Source organism: Gallinula chloropus (genome assembly GCF_964237585.1).
Source record: "Gallinula chloropus genome assembly, chromosome: 3".
Taxonomy (NCBI): domain Eukaryota; kingdom Metazoa; phylum Chordata; class Aves; order Gruiformes; family Rallidae; genus Gallinula; species Gallinula chloropus.
This window is the reverse complement of record NC_140087.1, coordinates 102,753,159-102,778,618: the sequence shown is the minus strand read 5'-3', so window position 1 is coordinate 102,778,618 and position 25,460 is coordinate 102,753,159. Positions and strand designations below refer to the sequence as shown.

At 36.1% G+C, this 25,460-nt stretch overlaps 1 protein-coding gene across 1 annotated transcript in view; it reads right to left on the bottom strand.

The window, feature by feature from the left end:
• SNTG2 (syntrophin gamma 2) overlaps positions 1-25,460 on the bottom strand; it is a gene marked incomplete at both ends in the record, with an annotated part of 269,535 nt that overhangs the window by 54,133 nt on the left and 189,942 nt on the right. The window contains 2 exons of the mRNA XM_084261688.1: positions 4,565-4,694; positions 17,684-17,811. Coding sequence (XP_084117814.1) covers positions 4,565-4,694; positions 17,684-17,811 — 258 coding nt within the window. The remainder of the gene's footprint in view (positions 1-4,564; positions 4,695-17,683; positions 17,812-25,460) is intronic.

Sequence of the window (25,460 nt, the reverse complement as noted above, 5' to 3'; positions counted from 1 at the left end):
AATCTAAATACCTACCAGGCTAGGCCGGATCTTCCTTCATTTTGGCAAGCCAAGAAATTAAAGAGTTATACATCTAATATACCTGTATTCTCCTTCCAGACAGCCTAGAGAAGGATCTTGACAGGCACCAACTTTTTCCCCTGTCTATAAGAGTGTCCTATGTGATTACCTGTTGCTTGGCTAAACTTGGGTGGAATGATTCCTACCCTTGCCGACTTCCCTTTACAACCTCAACACTTTGAACTGTGGCACTTTCAGGTGGAAATTTTTGAGTTTAAATACAAACAAATGAAAAAAAGCAGCAGTAAAGAAATATCAGGTGGTTTGACCCTGGGAATAGAATAATTTGTATAATCATTTAGTCATATTTGTATACTGGTTCCTCTACACAAGGATTCTGTTTCTGTCTACATGCACCTCATATTCTACTGTGCAAAGCAAGGCAGACCTGCTCAATCCTCTTTGTAAAATGTTCAAAGTTCCTATCTCCTAAGTGTCTCCCTACTGAAACAGAAATTTCACTCCACTGCAATATGGAGTACCACCTACACACACACGTACATAAAGGCATAAAAGAAAAGGTTTACACACTATAACATACACAATTTAAAAACTTGTCAAGGGCATTAAATGTGATCTAGATTAACAACCTTGTTTTGAAGCCAAATTTTAAGGTTCTACCATCCTCGAGTGAAACTGCTGAAATGATTTATAAATAACACAAACAACATTTGAAGTGGAACAGCTGTATCTTAACTTGTTCTCTTACCTGCTTATGATCTGCTCATTTTCTACTTGTTTGTGAATAGTTTTGGGTTTTTTTTTAAATAACACCATTAGAATATATTGAGAAAAAACCCAGATCCAAACAACCCTAAGGAAGTTATAAATATAAGAAACAAATCTTTATAATGTAAATGAACTGGCAACATTACCTTTAGGTGCTTCTACTGATTATGACTACATTAATGCTTAGTGTCATGTTTCAAAGAAAATAGTTAAGATCCATGAGAAAAGCTGCCCATATTTAATTGCTGGCTATCTGAATGGTCCAAAAGACAGAAATATATATGATTCCAAAGAACTCTCTCCTAAAAAAAACACCTCCAGCACAACTTTGCCACTTCAGCCTGCAAAGAAACCTCTAGCTGAACAAATTAAGAACAGGAGCAATGAGAAGCACATGCAGATCAACTGGTTTCCCGTGCTGCATGTTCATCATGGCAGATTTGCTGGCAGTTTCTATTCACTCTCTCCTCAGTTTCTTCAACTGTATCTCCTCAGAGAAAAGAGGTGCTGATTCACCTCTGTTTCTTCCAAAGGTAAATGTGGAAGAGTTTTGAGAACATTGAGATGACTGGGAATTGGATCACATAGGAAGATGGCAGGAATGATTAACACTGGTAGAAAAGAATGTGAAAAACAAGAATATGAAAAGAGTGATGAATAATTTGGGGCAAAGGTCCTTTGAAAAAAAAAAAAAAAAGTTAAACCAAACTGCTTGTAAACCTGACAGTTACTAGGAGATTTTTCCAAGCTAAACATACACAGCTTGTATCAGTAAGGACAGCTGAAGATATCCTTACTCCTTTCTCCATGTTGCAATCTTCCCTGTGCTCCTCTGTCTTATAAGAAAACATTCTCTTGTCTAGTACCAGAATTGTTATTTCTCATCTACCAAGTACACTTTCTAGATATGCTAACATCCAGGGGTAGCATCCTTATGCAGTGATGACTTCTCACATCTTCACTATTGAAAGATGACTCCACCTTCACACTTGATCCCCAGAGATCTTGCTTTTGCATAGAAGTCAGATGTTTCAGTACTTCAAAAGAATAGTCTGACAGTAGCAGAAGTGTCACATTGTGGCAGAGCTATTTTTGTACTGCCTACATTAGGATTGTTTTTTGGCATCACCAGGAGACCTGACAAAGAGCTGCCAGTTGCTTAATGAGACTGTAAAATAGCAAAATAAACTATATTAAGGTAAAGTGATACATGGAAGATAGGGTGCACTGTAAGAAAAAAATCTGTATCAGGAGCTCTTTAAGAACTAAAATTCTAAAAGAAATTATTCAAAATGGCATTCAAAACTATATGACAAAGTACATCTCCAAGAGTATCATGAGCAGGCACAGATGAATTAAGAATGTCAAAGGTGCAGAGAGAGTTGCTAAAGTCAAGAAACAATTATCCCCACAAACAAAATCTAGAAATGTCTGGAGGTAAGAAGTGACAATGGAAAGCACTACTTACATACTTTGTAATAGGTCAGGCAAGAATGCTGCCATTCTTTATGACAACAGTATTAGCAAGAAGATCCCTCGTGACCACATATCTAGCAATAAATTTACGTACAAAGATGATGGTGCAGGGCAGAGTAAGAAATTAATATTTAAGTATTTGAAGAAGCAATCAAACTTAAGAGTCAGCAAGAACTCAAGAAATTAACCCACAAGTAGGTAACGGATTATCTGAAATAATCTTTGACCAAGTAGTGATTATCTTCAGGTATTTCTGGAGAATGGGGGAGACGCTACAGAAAAAGCCCAGAGAAATTACAAATCCATTCCCTGATGTCAATTTCAAAAGGATGATAAGAAAAGAGTAATTTTGTGAAATGATCACATTAAGGTAATAAAAAGCATTCAAGATGGATCTTCAAGGTGCGTAATCAAAGGCCTTGCCTCAAGCACTGTGGGTGCCCAACAGTCTGTGTCCTCTGGCTGCTCAGGGACAGGGAGACTCTCCAGACTTCTTTTGCTGTTCACTTTAGTTGCACTCCAGCCTCGCAGTCCACCTCTTAAAAAATTGTTTGCAATAAAAGGGACTCTGACTGCCTATTTAATTTCCTGTTCTGATGATCAGTAATTAAAATAATGCTCTGGCCAGACCTTTCCAGTTGTACCACAGGCTGCATATGTGCTGAAGCCCAAGGAAAATGTTTACTCAGTTATCTGAACATCAGATGGACTGCTTTGTTTACAGAAGTCACTGCTGTGATAGGTAAGGGAGAAGACCAATGCAAATACTCAGCATATAAAAAATATTGCTGCAGACAGGTCACGACACAGCGAATATATTCTGGCAGGACATATGCTACTACACACAGAGCATTTGAAAAAAAAAGGATAGAACCCTATGACTAATAAAAAACTGCTTGCATTTGTCAACACTTTTTATTGTCTTATTATTTTATTGTCTTGGAGTGTTTTTTATTCAGTGGATTTCTTTAGAAAGCAAAAGAATTGGGCTTAGAAACTACGAACTAGAATTGCTCTAAAAATACTTAATTTTGCTATTCACATAGAAGGAGTTATGGCATTTCATGGATAATTTACATCTTTTGCTTATGATTATCAAATAGTGATTTCCTGTAAATCATGTAAATCACTAAATCAAGAACAGAGAATATTCATAAAGAATGGATCGTAAGCAAAAATGTTTGATTTTGTCAAAGACATTGCTTAAGCAATTGAATATTTAAAAAGGTCTTACCATAACAAATTAACTACTATGACTAAATGTGATTCCAAGTAACTTCTGAAGAGCAGAAAAACAAATTAAAATTATAATGTTTTGACCAAAAAATTTATGTTGAAACCCAAAACAGATTCTACATAATATAATCCGAAGAACTAAGCAACAGCTAACCTAGAGAACAAAGCATAAATTAAAGGCATGCTACTAAATCATAACTTATAAGAGAAGTTACAGCCTGAATACATATAAAGAAAAAAACCAAAAAGAAATATTAAAAACCTGCACAGGCATTTCGTCCAGGGACAGCTGTGCTCTTAAATTTTCACCATTGATTTCTACCATTTCAAAAAGGCTGAGATATTTTCAGTATTGTACATCATCAAGTTCCCTGTTTAACTTTATGATTCATTCCAGAATCTTCAATAGTTTTCAGTTGTTCTTTCTTGAAATAATAATGTGCTGTCTAAATAATATGCTTTTGTTTCTCCAGGGACTACTTCTGCTTGCAATACTAAATGCTATGTATGAATTTACAGGAATAATTTAAAACAGTGTAAGTGCCGTTGTCCTTTATATTTCTAGGCACAAAGATGGAATAATATGTCCATAAATAAATAAATTCCTAGAGAACTCAGAGAGGTAAAAATACTGTCTCCCAGTAAGCCTCTGTAAGTCAGACTAAACTAGGTACAGGGTTTCTACATCACTACTTCAAAATCAACAAATACTAATTTCAAGCACATTTTTTATTTCAAAAGAATGTAAAAATGAATTATTTGGTTATATTTAAAGTTCTGTGAAATGACCAGAAATTAGAAATATTTTCTCTTAAAAAGTCTTTAAAATAATAAATGCAATCTGAATTTTCACTAGTCTCTGTTCTGTAATAACAATGCAAGTCCTGAAAACTTGCTACTTTCGATCGACCAGACAACCTGCCTGCCCTTTCCTTTCTCCTTTCCCTCCCCTACACATGCGTTTTATATATTGTATCTTAAGTGTGAATTATTTTGTACCCTGGGAAAATTAGAAATAATTTTACAATAGCACAGACAAGAAAATATGCAGAAAGTAACATACATTTTGAAGTGTCAAATCACTGATGTTAGTTGATATTGCTCTCAGCCAGTCAGCACTCTCCTGGGCTGTATAAAACTGAAGTATCCCAGTACTAACTCCATCGAGTGCCAGCACTTCAAATGCATTAGATCTGCAGTAAGAAGAAATATATCCGTAAAGGAAGATAGGTCAATTTTCTGAAACTGCCCAATATTTCTCAGTGTTCAAGTGATTTTTACAGCTTTCGACAAGTTCTGAGTCTTAACTTCACAAATTAAAAGAAAGGCAACAAAAAGGATGATAATAATGGGCAGTACCAGGAGCAACACACACAATAAGTACCTTCTCTACCAGCATATTTTTCTGTGCTGGTCATTTACCTCCCTTAAGAATACATATTATGTTCATAGCTACTGAAATTAAGGTAGTGTATTCAGGAAAAATGCATTAGAGCTTTTTAAAGAAACAATTTTTTTTTATTTTAAACCAAAATGACTATTTTCTTTATTCCATTTTGGTTTGATTTACTAGAAATGTATTAATTTGCAAAAAACTGCCTTCCCTAGCTTTAATTTCTTGGATTCCTATATTTTTCTACACAACATTCTAAGCAATGTTTCCTTTAAGCTCTTTTATGACATAGGAAGTAAAAAAATGTATTAAAAGTTTTTTCAGGTAATTTTTGAATACAAGGCCCTTTCTCAAAGCAGCATTGACAGACACTACTGTGCAATTGCATTTTACTCGTTAGAGATTTTTAATGTGCTTACAGCAACTTTATTCTGCAAATGCCGATGCTTTTCTCACTATCTGCAGCGAGTTAGGTACCGTGTATGTACCTCAGAAAGCCCCCCCCAAGCCATCACTATGAGATTTTTCAATAGGAACAACAAAACTTCATTAAGTAGTGGCATACACTGTTCTTTGTCTGAAACATGTGGCATGCAATAGTTTCAGCAACTAAACTTCAGAAAGCTGCAGAGATTATTTAAGTGCCCATGAGTGTCACTAAAATTAGATTTTAGTCCCACAGTATTGTGAAAGACAATTATAATTGTGCATATGTTTGTTTTCTATATAATATAGAGAATATCATTGCTAACATCCACGTTTACAAATTATATATATATATATATATATATACTTACACACTATAATACTTTTTCTTGGTACTGATCTAAAAAGCAAACTGCTAAACAAAGAATACTGCTCTGTGAAGTTGCTGGGCTTTCCTGGGATTCTCTGATCTAAAGTAAAGGCCATTACTGCTTAATTTATGGTGTATGTCAACATGAGCATTCAGAATAACACGTAGAGTGTAACAGGCAGCTATTCATTCACCACTTACTGTAAAAGTTATTAAACTAAAATTTGTCATTTGAAAGGAATTTGACGGTGAACATCAATACTGGGCTTTGTAAGGTTGCTAAAAAGGTCATATAAAATATCCATCACACAAAATGAAAAAGACAAAATACATTAACTGATATATGCTTAACTGTTAAGAGGAGCTGTAAAGCATTATGTTCACTGCTCACTAAAATAACGTTCTTGGTTTGAAGATTTAAAAATATATTGACTGATTCCCCTGTTTTTGATTCATGGTTGAATTATCATGGCTACTACGAAAACCTGATGGCAGTGGCATAATTCAGTGTCACTTTCATTTCAGTAAATCTGTTTCACCTCTTCAGAAAGAAAGAAAAAGTCAAAACAAATACTTTTACTGTCTTCAAGTAAAATGGGGGAAATAATCACCTCTCAGGCATACTGTTCCTTTTACCTAAGACTCTGACAAAGATCCCAACAGTGCTGTAATGGAATGACTTACAGTATGATCTCTTCAATGTCCCACTGAGACAGTGAAGATCTGTCATCCCCTATGCAATTGATGTACAGTGGGGCATGGAAACAGACTTAATCTTGTACTGTAAAGAGAAACCATTCACAATGCATACTTTGGATATCAAATTCAAATTTCAAAGCTAAAATGCTAGAATCCTTACACAGGCAGTGAGGACAATCTGGGGCATTTAAGAGAGACAAGAAATAGTACGTGCTCTCCACTGAACTCACAGGGAGCCTGGACACTAACTCAGCTATCACAGATTCATAGAGTCATGCAGTGCAATTCCTTTATCTAAATGGCACAAATTTATGCAAGTGGCTGACGAAAGATCACCGAAATGAACTCCTGAGTTAACGATTAATGCCACCAACACAGGCAATTGAGATTAAAAACCAAGTTATATTATAAAAAATATCCAATATTTTATAATTTGAAATATTATGATTGCAATAGTGTGTGTTAAAACTAAGCACTAAAGCTCCTGTTCCCTTTTATCTTATTAAAATATGGTGATCAGTGATAAAAGACAATTAGCAAGACTCAAACAAATGCATCCAGAGATCCAAACTTTTCACTGACGGGATATCGGCACAGAATCAGACAGGCTGTGAGGAATCCTGCAAGTCCTCTAGTCTTGGTTTAACACACAAATCTATGGTTTAACACACAAATCTTTTTTCCACAGGAAGACCAAAACTGGACACAGTATTTCAGATGTGGTCTCAGGAATGTGAAGCATTCCCTTGATCTGCTGACTCTGTTATTACTCACGCAGCCCCGTGTGTGGTTATGCTGCATCACTGAAAGCACATAACGCTCAATCGAAGTGGTGTCCGCCAAGCTGCCCCAGCCCTTTCCTGCAGAGCTGTTCCCTGGCCCCTGAAGACTGACCACAGAACATCCTTCCTCTCACGCCCTGGCTGGTTCAAGGCTTCTGATGTGATGGAGCTGGTCACACTGCCTGGCACAGGTGACTAAGACCTTTGGGACACCACTGTCCCCACTGTGCTGACTCGAGCAGAAGGCTAGTTTTACCAGAAAGCAGTTCAGTGCACCAGGTGAAATAGGAAAAGAGCCAGGGTTCTTCAGTTTACAGATACCAGTCACAAAGTCTAAGCTAGTAATACAATGATTTTCTTCTCAACCTTACCCAAGTTTTCCATGATTATTTCTTGTTATCAGTTACAAAAGTTTCCCTCTACAGATCCCATAATATATTGTTACACATATCAGATGGTGGTCTGAAAAGCATAGTGTATTTAAGGCTACAAATCAAAGCAAATATCCAAACTGAAAATAAAAGGAGAAAATAAATTCTAGAGGCTTTAATACCATGCCTGCCTCCATTTCTTTGAAACAGAAAAGAAAAAAATCAAGAGGCACAACTAAGCACCTCTTCCTGTTAGCTAACAAGGATGAGCTTTCTGGTTTATACCAAATAGTTAAGCTTGAGAGGTCTCAAGATGCTACGAAGTTATCAAATCACCACAAAATAACACTTCTAAACAATTAATATAAATGAATATTAAAGAAGAATATTTTGCCTTATAAACAGTTAGCTAGTGTAGAAGTTTAAAATCCAAAGACTTTTTGAGGAAATGTATTTTTGGTGACAGCTGAAACAGGAATAGCTCCATTTTTATTTTATTGGAGGCTAAGAATTTCAGCAAAATATATTTTAAGATTTTCTGTCTTTGTGGAATGTGAAACCATCTTTCTATTAGACTTATTACAATTTTGTATTGTATTTTTAATAAAAACCTAGATGCTTGTCTGACAGCAGCTGCTTTATCTGAAGTTTACTACCATACAAATACAGACAGATTTGATCAGCTTTGCGTCTTCTCAGGTCCTAAATAAGTCTTCCATCCTGTTTGATTTTTTGATGTCTGACTTGAATTTTCATTACTTTTCTTACAGCATTTTCTGGTGGCTTTTTTATAATACTTTATGGCCTTCTTGCTAGTATTTCTTTTTACTCTGAATTTTAGTGGACTATAGGAAATTCCCCAAAATAGAATTATCTGAATTTCTTAATGTCTTTGAAATTCTGTGTTTGCATTGCAAATGACAAATAGCCTCATATTCCACAAGATGTTCAAATTTGCTTACACAATTGGACTATTAGCAGAAACTATGTAGCTAAAAAGTATTTGTATCCAAGCATATACAATTCTGTAGCCTAAGCATATTGATGACGGGCAGCAGACACAAGCTAGAACACGGCACGTTTCAATTCAGCATTGGATTTTTGTTTTGGAGTTTTCCTCATGAAGATGATAAACTACTGGCACCGGTTTCCCAGCAAGACTGTGGAATCTCTATCCCGACAAGTGTTCAGGAATTGACATGAGATGGCCTTGAGCAACACATTTCTATAATACATGCTTTGAGCAGGGAGCTGGACTGGGTGACTTCCCAGATCTCTTACAGCCTGAATAAATCAATGATTCTATAAGTGAGTCATGCTAAACTCTGGAACTACTTTGTTTTGTCATAAGGAAGATCAGAAGACAGGCAGCTGGATCAGTCTCTGGAGATGCTTATTTCTCTCCACTGACTCCAAAGTGAGTGCAGGGTTTTAGCAAATTCATAGGTGAATTACTATTAGATGTCTACAGTCAGATGTGTTGAATCTCATCCATTAAACTCCAATCCCACAAAGATTTTAAGCATATTAATGTTCTCACAACATTTAGGTGGAATGTCGTTTTGCCTTAATTTACTGACATGCAGATTCAGAGCATAAGTCACATGTTAATTATACTCAGGAAGTACAGGAAAATATTACTAAATACAAATTAGCAAATCAAACGCATCAGTTTCACCATCTTATTGAATGCCTTGGCAAAACAGTTGTTATCAAAGTTAAAAACCTTTCAGCTGTATTTTCAAAAAGTCTTAATGCAAGTATTTACAATTTACTTTAATCATGAAGATAATAAAGATGCATGTTATTTTCTAATTGTTCCTTAAGCAATGGAAGTACGTGGGAGAGGTAGAGTTTTTTGGATAATAAATCACTCAACTGGATTTATCTTAATGATTTCTTTAGAGCTGATTTATGTGTCAGTGACTTCAATTTTCAGTATAATATATAACTATCTCGAGGAATTTTTTTAATATACTTGAGATGCAAAACTGCATTGGGATAATAATTATTGGACTGCCTGACACAGCACTGCCAGTTCAGGTTCAGATTCAAGCTTTATGTCTTTTGGCATGAGGAGAGTCTAGAGCTCACAGCAACAAATGTCTGTCTTGTCTACAGAGATCATCAGTGTCATTATGTTTAAATTATATGCAAAGATTACTTTTTCAAGTAATTCTCCACATCATTTAAATATCCAATTTATTCAGACATAGTTGTTAGGGAAAAATATATGTTCATGTGCTTGACTGACACTTACCAATGGGGTAGATTTCTTTGAAATCTGAATATCCTTTCCTTTCAGAAGAGCAATATAGCTTAATCATACTTAAAACAACAACAACAACAATAATAACAGCAATAACCCCCAATGCAAATATGTTGTGGTTTTTTTATAAGATTCCTCTGAAAATATGTATTTCTTGAACAAATAGTTATTTTGTAAAATAATAGCAATAAAGCTAAGTAACGAGCATCTCAGACTTCAACATATTTAGCTTACTGCAGAATTTGGTTTTTTTTTTGGTGTCAGAACTTAGTGGGAAGCAAGCAGGTCTGCTGCAGAAACTCAAGGCTATTTATTCTCAGGCATTTACTGAAGACATTTGGGGGTAGACTCATGCTGAGCTAATCCTGTTGGATTAGAATTTAGTATGTTGTCAGTAAGCAGAAGATAAAGTAACTCTCAATTTTTGCATAAACAAACAAAAAATAGTAATTCCTTCAATTCAGTGGCAACATTAACATGAACAATTCCCTGAGACTAACAACCTGTTTATCTTTTTTGGGGGACAGGATTTACTTTGCATTTTCTTCTGCTCACTGGCAACATGCCATGGTGTTATCAACCAGTTTGTCTTCAAAGGGATGCTATTTACCAGAAAAAACAAGAGTCAAGAGGCATCACATCAATTTTCCAGAGTAACACAACATCTTTGAGGAAATGGTTCCTGAGTACATGCATCCTGAGAAGAACAAAAGTACTTCATTTTAACTTGTGCACCTACTTGCAGTACAGATTTTAAAACCAGAAGCTATCATGAGGATGAAAATTAAAAAAATAAACTAGCTCACTCTCCACATGTAGGCTTTGAGTTCCTGAATAGAATTAAAGGGACATATTTAAGCATTAAGAATATATTTCCCTAGAGTGCAAAGAAAAAAAAAAATCCTTAGTTTTCATGTCACTAATTTTTGATGCACTTTTAGATTGCAAGTACACTGAATCCAAGAGTATGTCTCATTTCTGGCCAAAACATTTTATGTCGCTTCTCACATAAGGAGCAGGCACTAAAGCAGCCCCAATCTTTAAGAATCAATATTCAGTGCTCATCTTTTACTCTATGTGGCGTATCTTCTGTCTAGCATCTTCTTCCTGCCTATACTTCTGGTTTTTTTTTGATTTAGCATCTCATTCTAGCTGAGGGTAAGTGGCTACAATTGTGAAGAATGCCTAGATGCTTCTTGGGTATCTTTCTGTTTACAGTCTGTTGAGCGGATCTTATTCTGCAGCCTGCATTTACCTGATCCCTTGCAATTGATTTCCAGAATTTCTTGTTGTTTGAGCAGAATTGTGACAAATGTACTGGAAACACTTATTTTAATGATGGCTTTAAAGAAAAATACACATAGCAGTCTTCAGGTAGTCCTTAAAAAATCTGCACATAGCACAATTTTTAAAAAAATAAATATCCACTGATCTCATTCTTACACTCTCTTATTCTTTTTACGTATCACCTGAACAATGTAATAAAATCCAATTATCCCATGGCTCATACTCCTATAGGCATAATAAGGTGCTTGCTGGAGTGCTCCAAAGATCAACAAATTCAGAATAAAGGTTACAGAATGGACTCCCATACAGGCAGATGCCAAGTAGGTTTTAGTACTTTGCAACTACAGTCACGAAATCAATGGGCATGGTATAAACTGTGAAACAGTGCCCACAGTGACCCATATCAGCTTTACTAGACTACCAGGTCTAAAAGCCACTGAAACGTCACTTTCCATTTCTATGCAGAATGGAAAAAAAAGTTAAAATTCTTTAAGAACAAAGGAGAACCTAGCTGTCAAATCCTAATATACCACAGCTAAAGGAACACTAAATGACAGTACAATACCTTTGGAAAAAAACCAGAATATTTCCAATAGAAAATTTTAATGTTATAATTAATATCCAGAATTTTACATAGATTCTAGATGGGGCTTCAGTAGTGTTTGTATATTGGTTTTAATGCTTCTTACTACTGGAAGGTGTTTCTCCTGTTATACTATAAAAATATCTACTTCTCCTTTGTAAGTCTGCAGGGCAGAGGTTTTTCAGATCTACTCTTTGCCAAACTAGGTCCCAGTCTTTGCCTTCCTCTGCTGCCATCTACCAAAGAATTTCACCAGGCTCTCATTTCATAGATTTTTTTGGCTGTCATAACTATCCTTAATATCACTTCCCTGCACTTTCAACTATTATGTTGCATCCCATTTCCAGTAGTTCCATCTTTTCCTAATATATTGTGCTCCTCTTCTGTACTGATGCTTTCAACTAGTACAATTTTTTCTGCACCACCAGTCAAACAGCCTTTAAGGCACACTATTAATAATATCCCTTCAAACCTAAACTATCTTTTTCATGTTACCTTTGATTAGAAGTCAATCTCTCTGCCACTGTCTGACAGCCTATCGCCCCATTTTTGTTTGATTGTGATAACTTTCAGGTACATTCTTGCTCCCCTTATCCTCATGTTCAACACAATTGTTACTGAAAACTGTGAGCAAATGCTTACTCAGGTTTTGTAACGCAGAGACAATTCTAATACCTTTTTCAAAATTGTTTATTCCATTTCTTAACTCCAAATTTATTTATCTAGTTAAAGGTATTTTGGTAGCTCATTGAAACATTAAAAAGGGAATCTGAATCCTTCAGAAAGATTCTAAGAAACCAGTGAACCAATTAACACCCCATCCCCGAAAAAAAGAAAAAAAAATAATTAGACAATGCTCTGCAGTAACTTCAATGGCCAGAACACCAAGAAATAGAAAATAACACCTAAATCTAATTAAGTTAATTTGTAATTGGGATCATAGCTACATGTGCTCATAGCTACTGGGTCTGACTTACTTTGAATATACACATTTCAGCAACTAAATTTTCATCCAAAAATGCAACTTTTTTCAGTCTCTAAACTCATAATGTTCAAGAGGTTAAAGCTATTGTATCGTCAGTAAAAGCTTGAATCAATACCGCAAGGAAAAAGAATACATAGCACTGTCAGTATCTGCTGTAGAGATGAAAAATATTTCATAGAATCACAGACTGGCTTGGTTTGGAAGGAACTTCGAAGATCGAGTTCCATACACCTGCCATGGGCAGGAACACCCTCCACTAGCCCAGGTTGCCTAAAGCTCCATCCAACCTGTCCTTGAACACTGCCAGGGAAGGGATGGCCACAGCTTTTCTGGGGAAACTGTCGTGTCTGACCATCCTCGAAGACATTTTCTCTAATATCTATTCTGAATCTCCCCTTTTTTAGTTTAGACTCGTTACCCCTTGTCTCATCACTATATTCCCTGATAAAAAGTTCCTCTCCATATTTCCTGGAAGCCTCTTTAAGTACTGGAAGGCTGCAATAAGGTCTCCCTTATCCCTCCCTTTTCTTATCCAGGCTGAACAACCACATCTCTCACAGCTTGTCTTCACAGGGGAGGTGCTCCAGCGCTCTCATCAGCTTGGTGGCCCTCCTCTTGATTCACTCCAAGAGGTCACATCCTTCTTACGTTAAGGACCCCAGAGATGGATGCAGTACTCCGGGTGGGGTGTCACCAGAACAGAGGGATAGAATCACCTCCCTTGACATGATGGTCATGCTTCTTTTGATGCAGCCCAGGGCATGGTATATATTAACTGTATATATTACCTTACCTCTTACAGAGAGAAATTACATTGATGGATTGTTAAGAAGTGTAGAATGATAGAAGTAGTGGTGCTATATTACAATGGCAAGTGAATAAAAAAGTTAGTTAATTTATCAGTAGTCAAACTGACTAAACAGCATTCTGCAGAGAAAGATTCAGGTAGCCTCCAGTCATATCAACATTACAAAATACATTAATTAAAGGTGATTTTAGTAGTTAATACAATTCCACTGAGAAGAAAAATGACATCTACTACATTTCTTATGTTTCCTTTAAAATAATCTGGGGATTATTTTTTTTTCTTTTTGTGTGATATGGACAAACATATTCAGAGTCCCACTGCAGTATTTTCATCCATTTCTTTTCATGTATAAGGAAGGTAAAAATCTACGCTGTTCTCTCTTGATTCTGTTGATATGTATGGTGCTGACAGAATCTTAAATGCATGAAAAATATACTCTTGTGTCTTTAAGTAACCAGTCTTAAGTTTTCCGGGAAAAAGTAAAATGAAAAGTCAGAGTTAACTCTTTATCTTAAAATTAAAAAAAAAAAGAATAGCAGTCAAGCAGATACAGGTGTTCCTGTCCATCTCATGACACAAGGATGCCCTTTCTTGCCAAAGTTACTAGAAAACTAAAGTGAAGTACACTGGAATTTAAACTGAATAGTCTAACCAGACAGGAATCTGATTATATTAGTGTAGATTTGATCTAAACCACTCCAAAAGTGTCCTACAGTCTAGTGGACAACTCTAGCCATGTAAAATGTTTGTAACTGAAAAATGGTCAAAAATACTGAATAATATGCTGATGTGCCATGCACTGCCATACTCTGTGGTTTTTTTAAATGTCCTTCAGACTCTGTTCAACCTTACAACAATCTTTTTCTTGTTCCAAAGGTTATTTGGAAATCGAAGCTTATTAACACCCCCAGAAAAAGAAAGCCAAAAATACGAAACAATCTTGAATATATGATAGAGAAGAAAAATGAACAAGGTCAGAAGGGCCATCCACACTAGCTGACAGCAGCTCACCACATCAGAAAAGCAAGGGCAGTTGGATTTACAGATACACAAAGAATATACAATATTAAACCAACCGGTCTGTGATTGATTTTAGAAAGAAAAGTATGCTAAGTCTGCTGTAGCCAACTGCAATAATTTCACAGGTGAAAAAGCTGGTTTTCTATCAGGGAAAAGAAGTATTGAAGAAAGCAGAGTGTGTATCACCTGTAAGTGGACAAGCAGCAAAATAATCATCCAGGCTGTAATATCCTTTCACAAGGCAGAACATTTTGCATAGTTATAAAGCAATGTAAAAAGCCAAAGGAATATATATAATTTCAATGGAAATGATGATACAGACCTCTCCAAATTTAATTCAGGTAGAGAGTAGGGGAAAAGACCTTTCATAGAGTCCATCTAGCTGAAGAGATGGCACAGAGCTGTGAATGTGACACTACAGAAAATAGTGCTGATACTTCAACAGCAGAGACACAAAAAGTAATTGGGCTGTTCTCCTGCAAGTCCACCTTCTCAAGACCAACTGTCTCAAGAGGATAAAATATAATGAAACATTGCAACAAAACAAAGTTACGACAAAGAACATGAGAGAGACAAAAAGTTACACAGATGGTATATAGACTCACGGACTCATTTAATACTGAGAAAGCAGGCACGCTGTCTACCAATGTACACAAAGAGGCTCCAAATAAATAATCAGAGAATTATTAGGAAATTGGTGGGAAGGATCCATGATAAATATATCAATTCAGGGGAATTGTCATAGATTCATTCAAATGACTTTAGACCGATGGCTGAAATTTCAAAGATAGTGGGATGTACAGATATGTTTGAAAGAAGGATTGTTATCTAAACTGCCACCATTAATACCTGAAATTGCTTAAAGCAGACACTGGATTTCAGAGAGCAATTACTCAAGACAAATGTTGGAATTTATGCTTATATGAACATGGGGAATTGTAAAATAAACAATACAAGTGGGATAATAGTAAAAATATGTACATGTGTTTCAGAGGAGGAGAGACTAGAATAAGAGCAGTCTGGTATCCCTCAGGCAAAACTACACACCCTTAGTAAGAACAATGGAATAATAAAGGACTGCTGTGTATACTAAATATATATGGGAGCAAGATGCATCATAAGAGAATATGTCTCCCTAAGACTAAAACTCAAAGCACTAAGTTTCTCAAACCTTATTAAAAAAAATATTTCTGTGATGGATTGATCCTAGGCCAGTAGCTAACTATCCATGTGGCCACTCACCACACCACCCCTCTCCAGAGGGACAGCAGAGAGAATAGGAGGAGCATGAAAACTTGTGGGTTACAATGAAGATTAGATAAAGTTTAATAAGTAAAGGGAAGAAAAAAGAAAACAAACCAGCCTACAAACCAACCCACAACAAAACAAGAGATGCAAAGGCAAACACTCACCATCTCTCACAAGCAGAATGATGACCACTAGGTCTACAAGCAATGACTAGAGCCCCCCAAACTTCATCTTTTCAGTTTTTATTGCTGAACATGATGTGACATGGCATGATATATCCCTTTGGTCAACTTGGGTCAGTGGCCCAGGTTGTGTTCCCTCCCAACTTCTTGCCCATCCCCAGCCTACAGTGGGAGCAGAGCAGGAAAAAGCCTTGATGTTTTTCTCAGCAGCAACCAAAACAAATGTGTTGTTAACATTATTTTAGTCATAAAACAAAACACAGCACTATATCAGCTATTATGGAGAAAATTAACTCCTTCTCTGGTGGCCCCAGTGCATTATCAGAAGTTCTTTTTTTTCCCACGAACTCTCCAAGAATTCAAACCCCTTGGAATTGCTCCATCTAATGCATACAGTGAACAGAACAGGAGTGAAACGGCTTCAATCTGTCAGGGTTACAATGAACTTAGAAGTTTAAATGTTCTATCTTCTTCCACTTATCCTGTGAATTTAAGAACACTGATAAGTTGATGATGAGTTGATGTCTAAATATGTACACGGAGATCTGTTCAGATGGATGACTGGAGGCCTGTGATGGACTGGGAAGTGTCAGACCTCATGAACTGGTCAGATGAAGTAGAAAGGAAGGAACTGGTGGAGGAAGTAACGAGAGACTAAATAAAATGGAATTAAGAGTTCAATGACTGTGGAAGAATCTAAAACTTTTCTGGACAATTTATTATTAATCACCTGTGATACTTTAACAGAAAGTCAGGGAGAGGAGCTGTCAACTGATTTAGGAGACTAGTTGCCCTAAGTTAAAAGTGGCATACTGTCCCGCTAGAAAAAAATAATGCTTTTCAGGTCACTTTCAGGAAAAGGTAACAAATCTGGCATAGATCAAGAAAAGAATATACGGGAATTTCACTTCCTGGTAGCAGGTGACCTGCTAATAGAATCTCTACTGATGCTTCAATAGGATTCCAATTTTCTCATTGGTAAGAATTATAAGTAAATAAATATAAGAAAAACTATAAAGAAAATAGAAAATAGTGAATGAGCTCCTGTTCTTATATACATGGGAACTGTGGACTATTTGGACCACAACTACTGATAGATTTGAGGCAGTCCCACCACAATGAATGGTTGACAGAAAATAGTTGATGCATGCCAAGATGTGTTAAACTTTTCTCAAGCACGTTATTTATCAAACCTTTATTAAACTTCACTTTTGCTTTTATCTTTCCTGAAGTCAACAAAAATCACCTCTGACATCCTATTCCATGGCTACTTTATGAACCATTAGATGTCTGAGATGAAAAAAGATTCTTCTGTCAAAACTACAATATTTTTTACCATGTACTTGGCCAGTCTCTCTTGTTGATATGAGTTTCTACATGACAATCACATGCAGCATAATCATGAGGATTATGTGCTATGTTATAATTTATAAAGAAAAAGGATTTAATTGACCATATTGGAATCTGGGAATATAACAGTATTCTATTAGAGATGAAATTTAGTACCTTAAAAATTAATTCAAGTAATGCCATGCTTCACCTCTACTAGCTGCTGTGCTAACTGAATTTCCACATACAAATTATATTTATTGTCCTCTTTACTTTTCATAATTGCCATGCGTGACATTAATCTGAAGACAGGCTGCATAGTTTTTAATAAGAAGGCTTTCATATCTCCACTCAAAGATTACTTATATGGCCAACACGTCACAGCAAAATATTAGGTACATCTAGCTATCCCAGCTTTTAGATTACAAACCTTAATTTATCTGTTCCAGCTTTGTACCTCGAGATTCGAGCCATTGACAGAGGAACTGAGAGGGTGTCTAGCCAGCGCTTCTCGTATTTTGGTTCATTAGCTATGGGTGAAGAAGGTGATGATGGAGCCTGTGCAGAATAAATGAGAATCAGTAAGTGCAGTTTATCAGACAATATAGTGAAAAAAACATGACTATGCATCTCTGACTCTGCTTGTCTCAGAAGTGAATAATCATAACCATAAAACTATTCAAGAAACTCAGGGTTTACTAGAGAAATAAAAAGAAACATTCATGTAGAAAGGAACACTACCTGCCTTGATATTATGCTTGCGACTTAATTTCAATATTACCTTAATATTAAATATATTTATATTTTTGGTAATATTTATAATTGACAATGAAAATTGTCATAAATGTCTTTAATTGACTCTAAATGCAGCATATAATACATTTTTTGATCAAATTAGTTTCGTCTGTGCATCTCTACATACCTCAAATGATCATCAGAGAAAAAGACGCAAATACTATCCTAATGTAAAGACTACCTTAGAGAATACTGGTTTCATATTTGTGCATTGTAACCTTTACCTATAATGTTATTTAATAGTAGATTCCAAATTCCTGTGTTATCACTGTCCATACATAGGATGATGAATTTTGAAATTTCATCTTTGAAGTTTTCCTTCAAACATACTCAGCACTGGTGAGGCTGCACCTCGCGTAGTGTCCAGTTCTGGGCTCCTCACCATAAGAAGGACATTGAGGTCCTTGAGCGAGCCCAGAGAAGGGCAACCAGGCTGGTGAAGGGGCTGGAGGGAAAATCCTATGAGGAGTGGCTGGGGGAGCTGGGGATGTTTAGTCTGGATAAGAGGAGGCTGAGGGGAGACCTTATCACTACCTACAACTACCTGAAGGGTAGGACAAGGGAAATGGCACAAAGCTGTGCCAGGGCAGGTTCAGATTAGATGTTAGATAAAAAATTTTTACTGAAAGAGTCGTTGGGGCCTGGAACAGGCTGCCCAGGGAGGTGGGTTGAGTCACCTTCCCTGGATGTGTTCAAAAAAAGGGTAGATGAGGTACTTAGGGATATAGTTTAGCATAGGACAGGAACGGTTGAACTTGTTCATCTTAAAAGGTCTTTTCCAACCTTGTGATTCTGTGTGTGAAATGCTTCTACTAGAAAGGCAAGACTGTTGGGGTGATACCTAAGCAATAAAGGATGTCCAGATCTCATAATTAGTGAAAATATAAAACTTTACAATCTACTCAGTTCGTGCAACTATGGCATACAAAAGAAAATAACCTTAAATCAAATGTGTGTAAATGCAAATTAAGTTAGGAGAATGAGCCTGCATATATACAGCTATTGATGAAAAGGTCTACTCAAACCTAACCTAGACCTTATAGACTGTTCAGTCTGCTCATACCACTCTCAGTGTACCAACTGACATTTATGAGCATGATTATGAGCTTTAAAAAAGCTTATTAAATAAACAACAGAACAAGCTAGGACCTTCTTATAGAATGCATAAAAACGAAAAATTGAAAAGTCTGTATTGGTATTTATATCTCTTCACTACCACGACAGCTTTTCCTTCTTTTATAAAGATAGCTGTACTATTTACCTAGAAAGATTAGAAGGATTCACAGACATAGATATTTAGATCGAAGTCAGGTGTTTGTGTTTTCTCTGAAATAAAATTATTTGTCCCACGTTGTACAGAGATCTTTTGGGTAGAGAGGGAAGTTGAAAGTTGGTTATTTTTATGTGAGCTGTAAACATGCACTGAGTAGCACTTATAACAGCAAGTAAACCACAGAATGACCCAAATTCAGCTCTGTTATGCCAAGGTGTCCAAAAGTCCATAACATTTGCTCAAAGTAAAGAGCATTCTGGTGGTTGTTCTAATCCTATTTCTTTTTCCTGTGCATAGGGATTTAGGGTTACTTTATTTCTTTCTCCCCTAAAGCTATTTCTTACAGTCAGCAAGGGCTTCTCTCTCTCTGCCAAATTCTTTAAATAAATCAGAATTGTGAGATTCACATTCTAACAGGACAACTGATAGTGATTGAGGGGCACTTTTCTAGTAAATGAAGAAATTGAAATGAAATTGCCATAGTTGTTGACACTAAAATTTTTTTTAGACTGAAATCTCTTGGGGGGTGGAATTTCATTTATTGTATTTGCATTCCCTAGAACAATCCAGAGCTTTTATTTGATTGAGATCTCCTTGTGTTGTTGCAGTATGAATATTTCATAATCAAGTCCACAGACTAATTCTATTTCATTGAATTAGATATAAAAGGCTACGGTGTCCCCAAAGCTTAGTATAAATTGAATAACAGCATGGTGAAGATTCTGATGCATATTTTAGAGTTCCGTACAAATAAAAATAATTGATAAAACTACATGCGATCTGACATTGAAAATTATCAACATAATCTAAAATGCCTGCCTGGAAACTGATGTGTCTTAGAATAAAGCAGAAGGTAGCGTATTACAGTAAATACTTGAATATTATTATTGAATTGAAATCCAAGGATCAGAAAATAAAGGAACATAAAACTTCCTCCAGCATTTTCACTGATTTTTCCCATCTTTTTAACTTACAGAAAACATATAGAAAATTTAAAGATTAAAATCTTTGTCTTGTGAACTATTAGTTGTGCTTCTTTTAGCAGCCTGTTGAACATTATTCTTTAATATTCTAGGTGATTTAAGAGCATTTGGCAGCAAAAAAATCCGGAGTTGGTCACCCTGGTAATTTAATGTTTCCATTTCATCCCTTACACTTCAATCAAATGCTTTAATGACATAAAGAAAAAAAAATCTCAATGTAAGTAAAGATCAGGACTTTAGAAAATCTACATCATAGCTACTCATCAGTTTCATTAGATTGAACTGTAGAGGAAAAAAAGGACCAAAATCTGTTACCTCCAAAGTTATGATTCTACACAGCAGAAATATTCCTGCCAAAGTGCTAAACTGATATAAACTCCTAAATAAAATGTCGTTTCTCTAGACAATTTAAAAAAAAATGTATTTGAAAAACACATTAGAAAGAGTAATTTCCACCCCCACCCAGTTCTGGGTGACTGCAGAAACTCCACTGCATGATTGGAACATCAATGACCATGAACAGGGAAAGGATACAAAGGGGTCAAACTGGTCTAAGATTCAAATGTCTGTTTCTTACTAAGCCATATTCTACTAACTAGTTTATGGTAGAATATAAAGTTGAGCTGACCCCTCTTTATCTTCTTAAGGACAAAAGAGGGCATAACTATGACCATAAAACCATTGCACAGAAACAAAATACTGTCATAGGCCCAGCAGTTCATTTTGTTCATTTTGCCCTACAAGCTATTAATACTTCAATCTGAGATCCTTTGATGCATCCCCTTGAAAACACATGGATAAAAATAACACACTGGGGAAGATGCAAGTCAACACAACTTTTACAGAGGTCATTCCTCACAGATCTGTTAGAGTTCTGTTGATTAATATGAGAGAAGCAATTGCTAAGGCATACTTGGGTCTCCAAAAACATTTTGTTCATCACAAAGGGTTCTCAACTGATTTGTTGTGAAATAAGGTGAAATCCTCACACATATAAATGATTAGTTAAAATATAAGAAGCAAACCACAGCAGTTAAGAAGCAGTTTTCACTGCAGGGGGCACAATCAGTGAATGCCTCCTGTTACGTGTGCTGTTCACTATATTGATTAATGATCTGGACGAGATGGTGAACACCAGACTGACCAAGTTTACTATGGACAAAAAGTAACGAAGAATGATAAAATGAAAAACAAACTGGAAACAGCTGCAGAAGAAGCTCATGATATCAAATGGTTGAGAGACAAAAGGACTGTTAAAAACATAGTAGGTAAATGTATAGAAATACACCTAAGGAAATAAAATATTAACTTTCTTCATACTGTAATGGGATATTAACAAGTGATTAATACTCAAAAAAAAGCAGATGATGAAAGGGATGTAGTTCTTTCCATTTAAATTGCAATTAAGTAAACAAAGATTCATTAGTCTGGAATAGCAGCAGTTGAAGGAATCGTATGTCAAATGTAGCTAAAAAGAATAAATAACAGAGGAAGGAATTAGGAAATGTGGTTCAGTTGCCCTTTTTATGTAAGAAGCAGGGGTATCCATTAGAAGTAAAAGACAAGAGGATTAAAAAAAATAAATACTTCTCTATAAAACAAGGTCTGGCTCAGGAAGCCTCTGTGCCAGAAATCACTTGAAGTGCAGGAAATACACCCTATAAATAGTTTTACATATTTCCTCTGGTTCTGTATTCTCTTGAGGGCATCTGCTGGGAACAAGCTATTTGGCTAGATGGTCCTTTGGTCTGCCCCAGTGCACTGAACTGGCTGACCTTCAAGCCTACTAAACAGCTGCTTCTGCTCATGTTTAAAACACTCCACACCATTCCTCCAAAGCACTAAAAAAATCTGGCTGTTTAGAGATCATCTCTGCAATCACAGCTTTTATCCTCTGGTTCATTTCACACCTTTGGCTTTCTGCTGAGACCACCAACAATGCCGGCAATTAATGCCAATTTGTTTGCAACACCTGCCCATTAAGAAATGGATTGAACACAAAAATCTCATTTTTGATAGAACACTGAACTAGAATCAGGTTGTAATGACACATAATCACTACCCACCTGGGACAGCTGTGTTCTGGTGACCTGGAGGAGGGTCTCATTCTGTATCCCATTAGCAACCATTGACCTATGAAGGACAATGTAGGCAAATGCTTTGTTGCTTTTTAAAAATGACTATATCACAACTCACTTTGGGGTAACTAAGTAGTCTTTGCAGTGATAAGTCCAGAAAGTCCCCCACTAAGTGGAAGACCTAATCAGACATGTTTCTATAATTGTTTCCACTAAGAACATGGGAAGGAAGGTAAAATATCACAGCTGGCTGGGACTGTCACTTTTTTTTTTTATCTTTTTGTGACATACAGTTTGCAGAGTTTGGGAAACTCATTTATTTTACCTTACTTGTTTCTTTTTTTTCTTTCTTTTTTTTTTTTAAGTGATGGATTTTAAATCTCTGCATGAAGAATGTTGTATCCTCAAAAGGATGTGTTTCTGAATCCTCCCTAGTAATGTAATTTATAATACCTGATAGGGCCGTACCCTGAAAGCAGCCACAGGGATGTTTTGGTCAACATACAATATTTTTTGTTAAACATGGGCTTCAGGCAGGTTGAAGCTGGGTTAATTCACTTTTGGAACCAGAAATACTCAGGATCATGTTATTCAGCATGCCTCAACTTGCTTTTAAATATAATTTTAATCTGGAATTGTTATCTGGTTTGCAGAAAGGCGAATCTTGCAAAGTCTTCACAGTGGATATAGATGAAGGACTATACCTGAAGCAGCAATGTATCTATTGCAAACATCCTCACACCAAAGTTAAGCAAGGAGGCAACAATAGGAGACTAAACTAATTAGCATCAATGATTTCTTCCTTTAAAACAAGCTACATATTTTTTTGCTATCACTATACTTTGCTGTCAACACCAGCACTGAGAAATAAAGAGAGGATGGGAGAATAGTTCAGCTTTCAGTAGTAAAGGTAATGAGTCCAAGTGATTTCACAAAAGACTTGTGTTCTCTAAGAGTTTGATTTTCTATCAAAATTCCTTAATATTTGAAGTTATTTGCTAAATTGCATGTTTGAAGATTGGCAAGATATAGACATGAAAACTTAATTTTTAATGAATTTATTTTACATAAATGAATAATTGTTACTTCGGTGAAGAATAAAAGGTAAAACAATCTAAAAGCAAATCAAAGGTTAGCAAATGTGATGTCCATCTACAGGAAGGGCTGGAAGGAGAATCTGGGGAACTACAAGCCCGTCAGTCTGACCTTGGTGCCAGGGAAGGTCACGGAGCAGATAATCTATCATGTGGTATGTACAGGACAACCAGGCCAAGTGGGTTTAAAAATGGCAGGTCCTGCTTTGCCAATGTGATCTCCGTCTATGACAAGGTGATCCACTTAGTGAAGGAGGAAGAGGCCATGGAGTTGGGGAATTGGTTGACTCACAATCCCTGGAGGTATTTAAGAGGTGTGTACATGTGGCATTTAGGGACATGGTTTGGTGGCAGATTTGGTAGGGTTAGGTTAACATTGAGTTGGACTAGATGATCTTAAGGGTGCTTTACAACCTAAATGATCCTATGATTCTATAATACTATGAAATAAGGAACAAGTGAGATATCTATTGTGAAAAAAAAAATACAACCTTTTACTGATCATTTGGAATTTATGAATTATTTTTTGCTTTAAAGGTTTATTATTTCAAAATCTATCATTAAAGTATTGAGCCTGTTCTGTAAACTGTTATTTATATCAACAACATGCATATGTAAGAGGCATGACTAATTCTCGATTACTGCCTTTGTTGATACTGTTTCAAAAAGAGATGATTATGATGATGCTATAATTTATCTCTCAAGGTATTTTTTTACTACTTCCACTTCAGCAAGCATTGTTGAGAAGTTCTGAGAAGAATATAAAATACTTCTCTGTAAAATACATACAGTAAAATGCTAGAATTTAATACATTTGATACTTATCCATTGAAATAGTGTCTTAATAAAAAGAACACTGTGGTTGAAATCATAGAATCACAGAATATCTCAAGTTCGAAGTGACCCATAAGAACCATCGAGTCAAACTTCCTTTCCTTGCGGGACTACGTAAAAGCTAAGTCATATGGCTAAAAGCATTGTCCACCTGCTCCCTGAACTCTGAAAAGCTAAAAAATGGCTTGGTATAGCTTCATTTCCTTAAGATATAACTGAAAACATCAGCCAGTATTTTTTACTGGATTTTTGGTAAAAGGTTTTATATTAGTAAACACTAAACTCCTTGCATCTTTTTCGTGCAAACTGGAGTGCATCTTGTCAGAACTCCATCACTAAAAAATGTTTCAGCATACTCAAAAGAAAGCCCTCAATACAATATGATTTTCAAAGCAGGGGTTTTGGTCTTACACTTGGTCTGGAGGAAAACAAGTAGAGTTACATAGTTCCTTGCAACAGCACCAGCACCCATTCAACTCACAATGAAGTGGACGAGCTCTCTGCAGTTTTCAGTCAGGTCCATGACTGAAATCTGTGTGTGTGTGTGTGTCTGTGTGTCTAGGTAGCACTAATTTTGAGTGGATCAGCAAAATGGTCTGACCAGCGTATGGCTGAGCATTTGCTAATACTTATTCCAGGGACAGACAGGAGACAGAGTCTGCAGATTGGTTTGGAAAAGAAAACAAGACCACTCCATTTAGCAGTAAAAAGAGACTTACATTAGCTTACTTTAATCACTGAACAACACAATTAACAAGCGTTCAGCCAGGAGTAGAGACATGAGTGAAACTCTTGTGATGCCCTGCTAAAAAAACACATTACTGAGATATCTATTGTAAACAGGAGTCAATTAGAGCATTCGACTTGCCTCAGAATTCAGAGGGATTTAATGACGATATCAAAGTACCTGTGCATTCCTTTGATGCAGCATCAATTCAGGAGAGGGTCTGTGTTTATTTATTTTTAATGGAATTCTTAGATGCAGGTGCACAATTCTGTGACAGCTTTAAGAAGACAGTAATTATCTAGTAAAGTATGCATCACCAAATCATTTAATAGATAAAGGCTTCTATACAGGAAACAAGCTCTTCCAGATAAACTAACAATCTGGACAAGTAATTTGATGTTTTTAAAATTCAGTGAAAGCAGC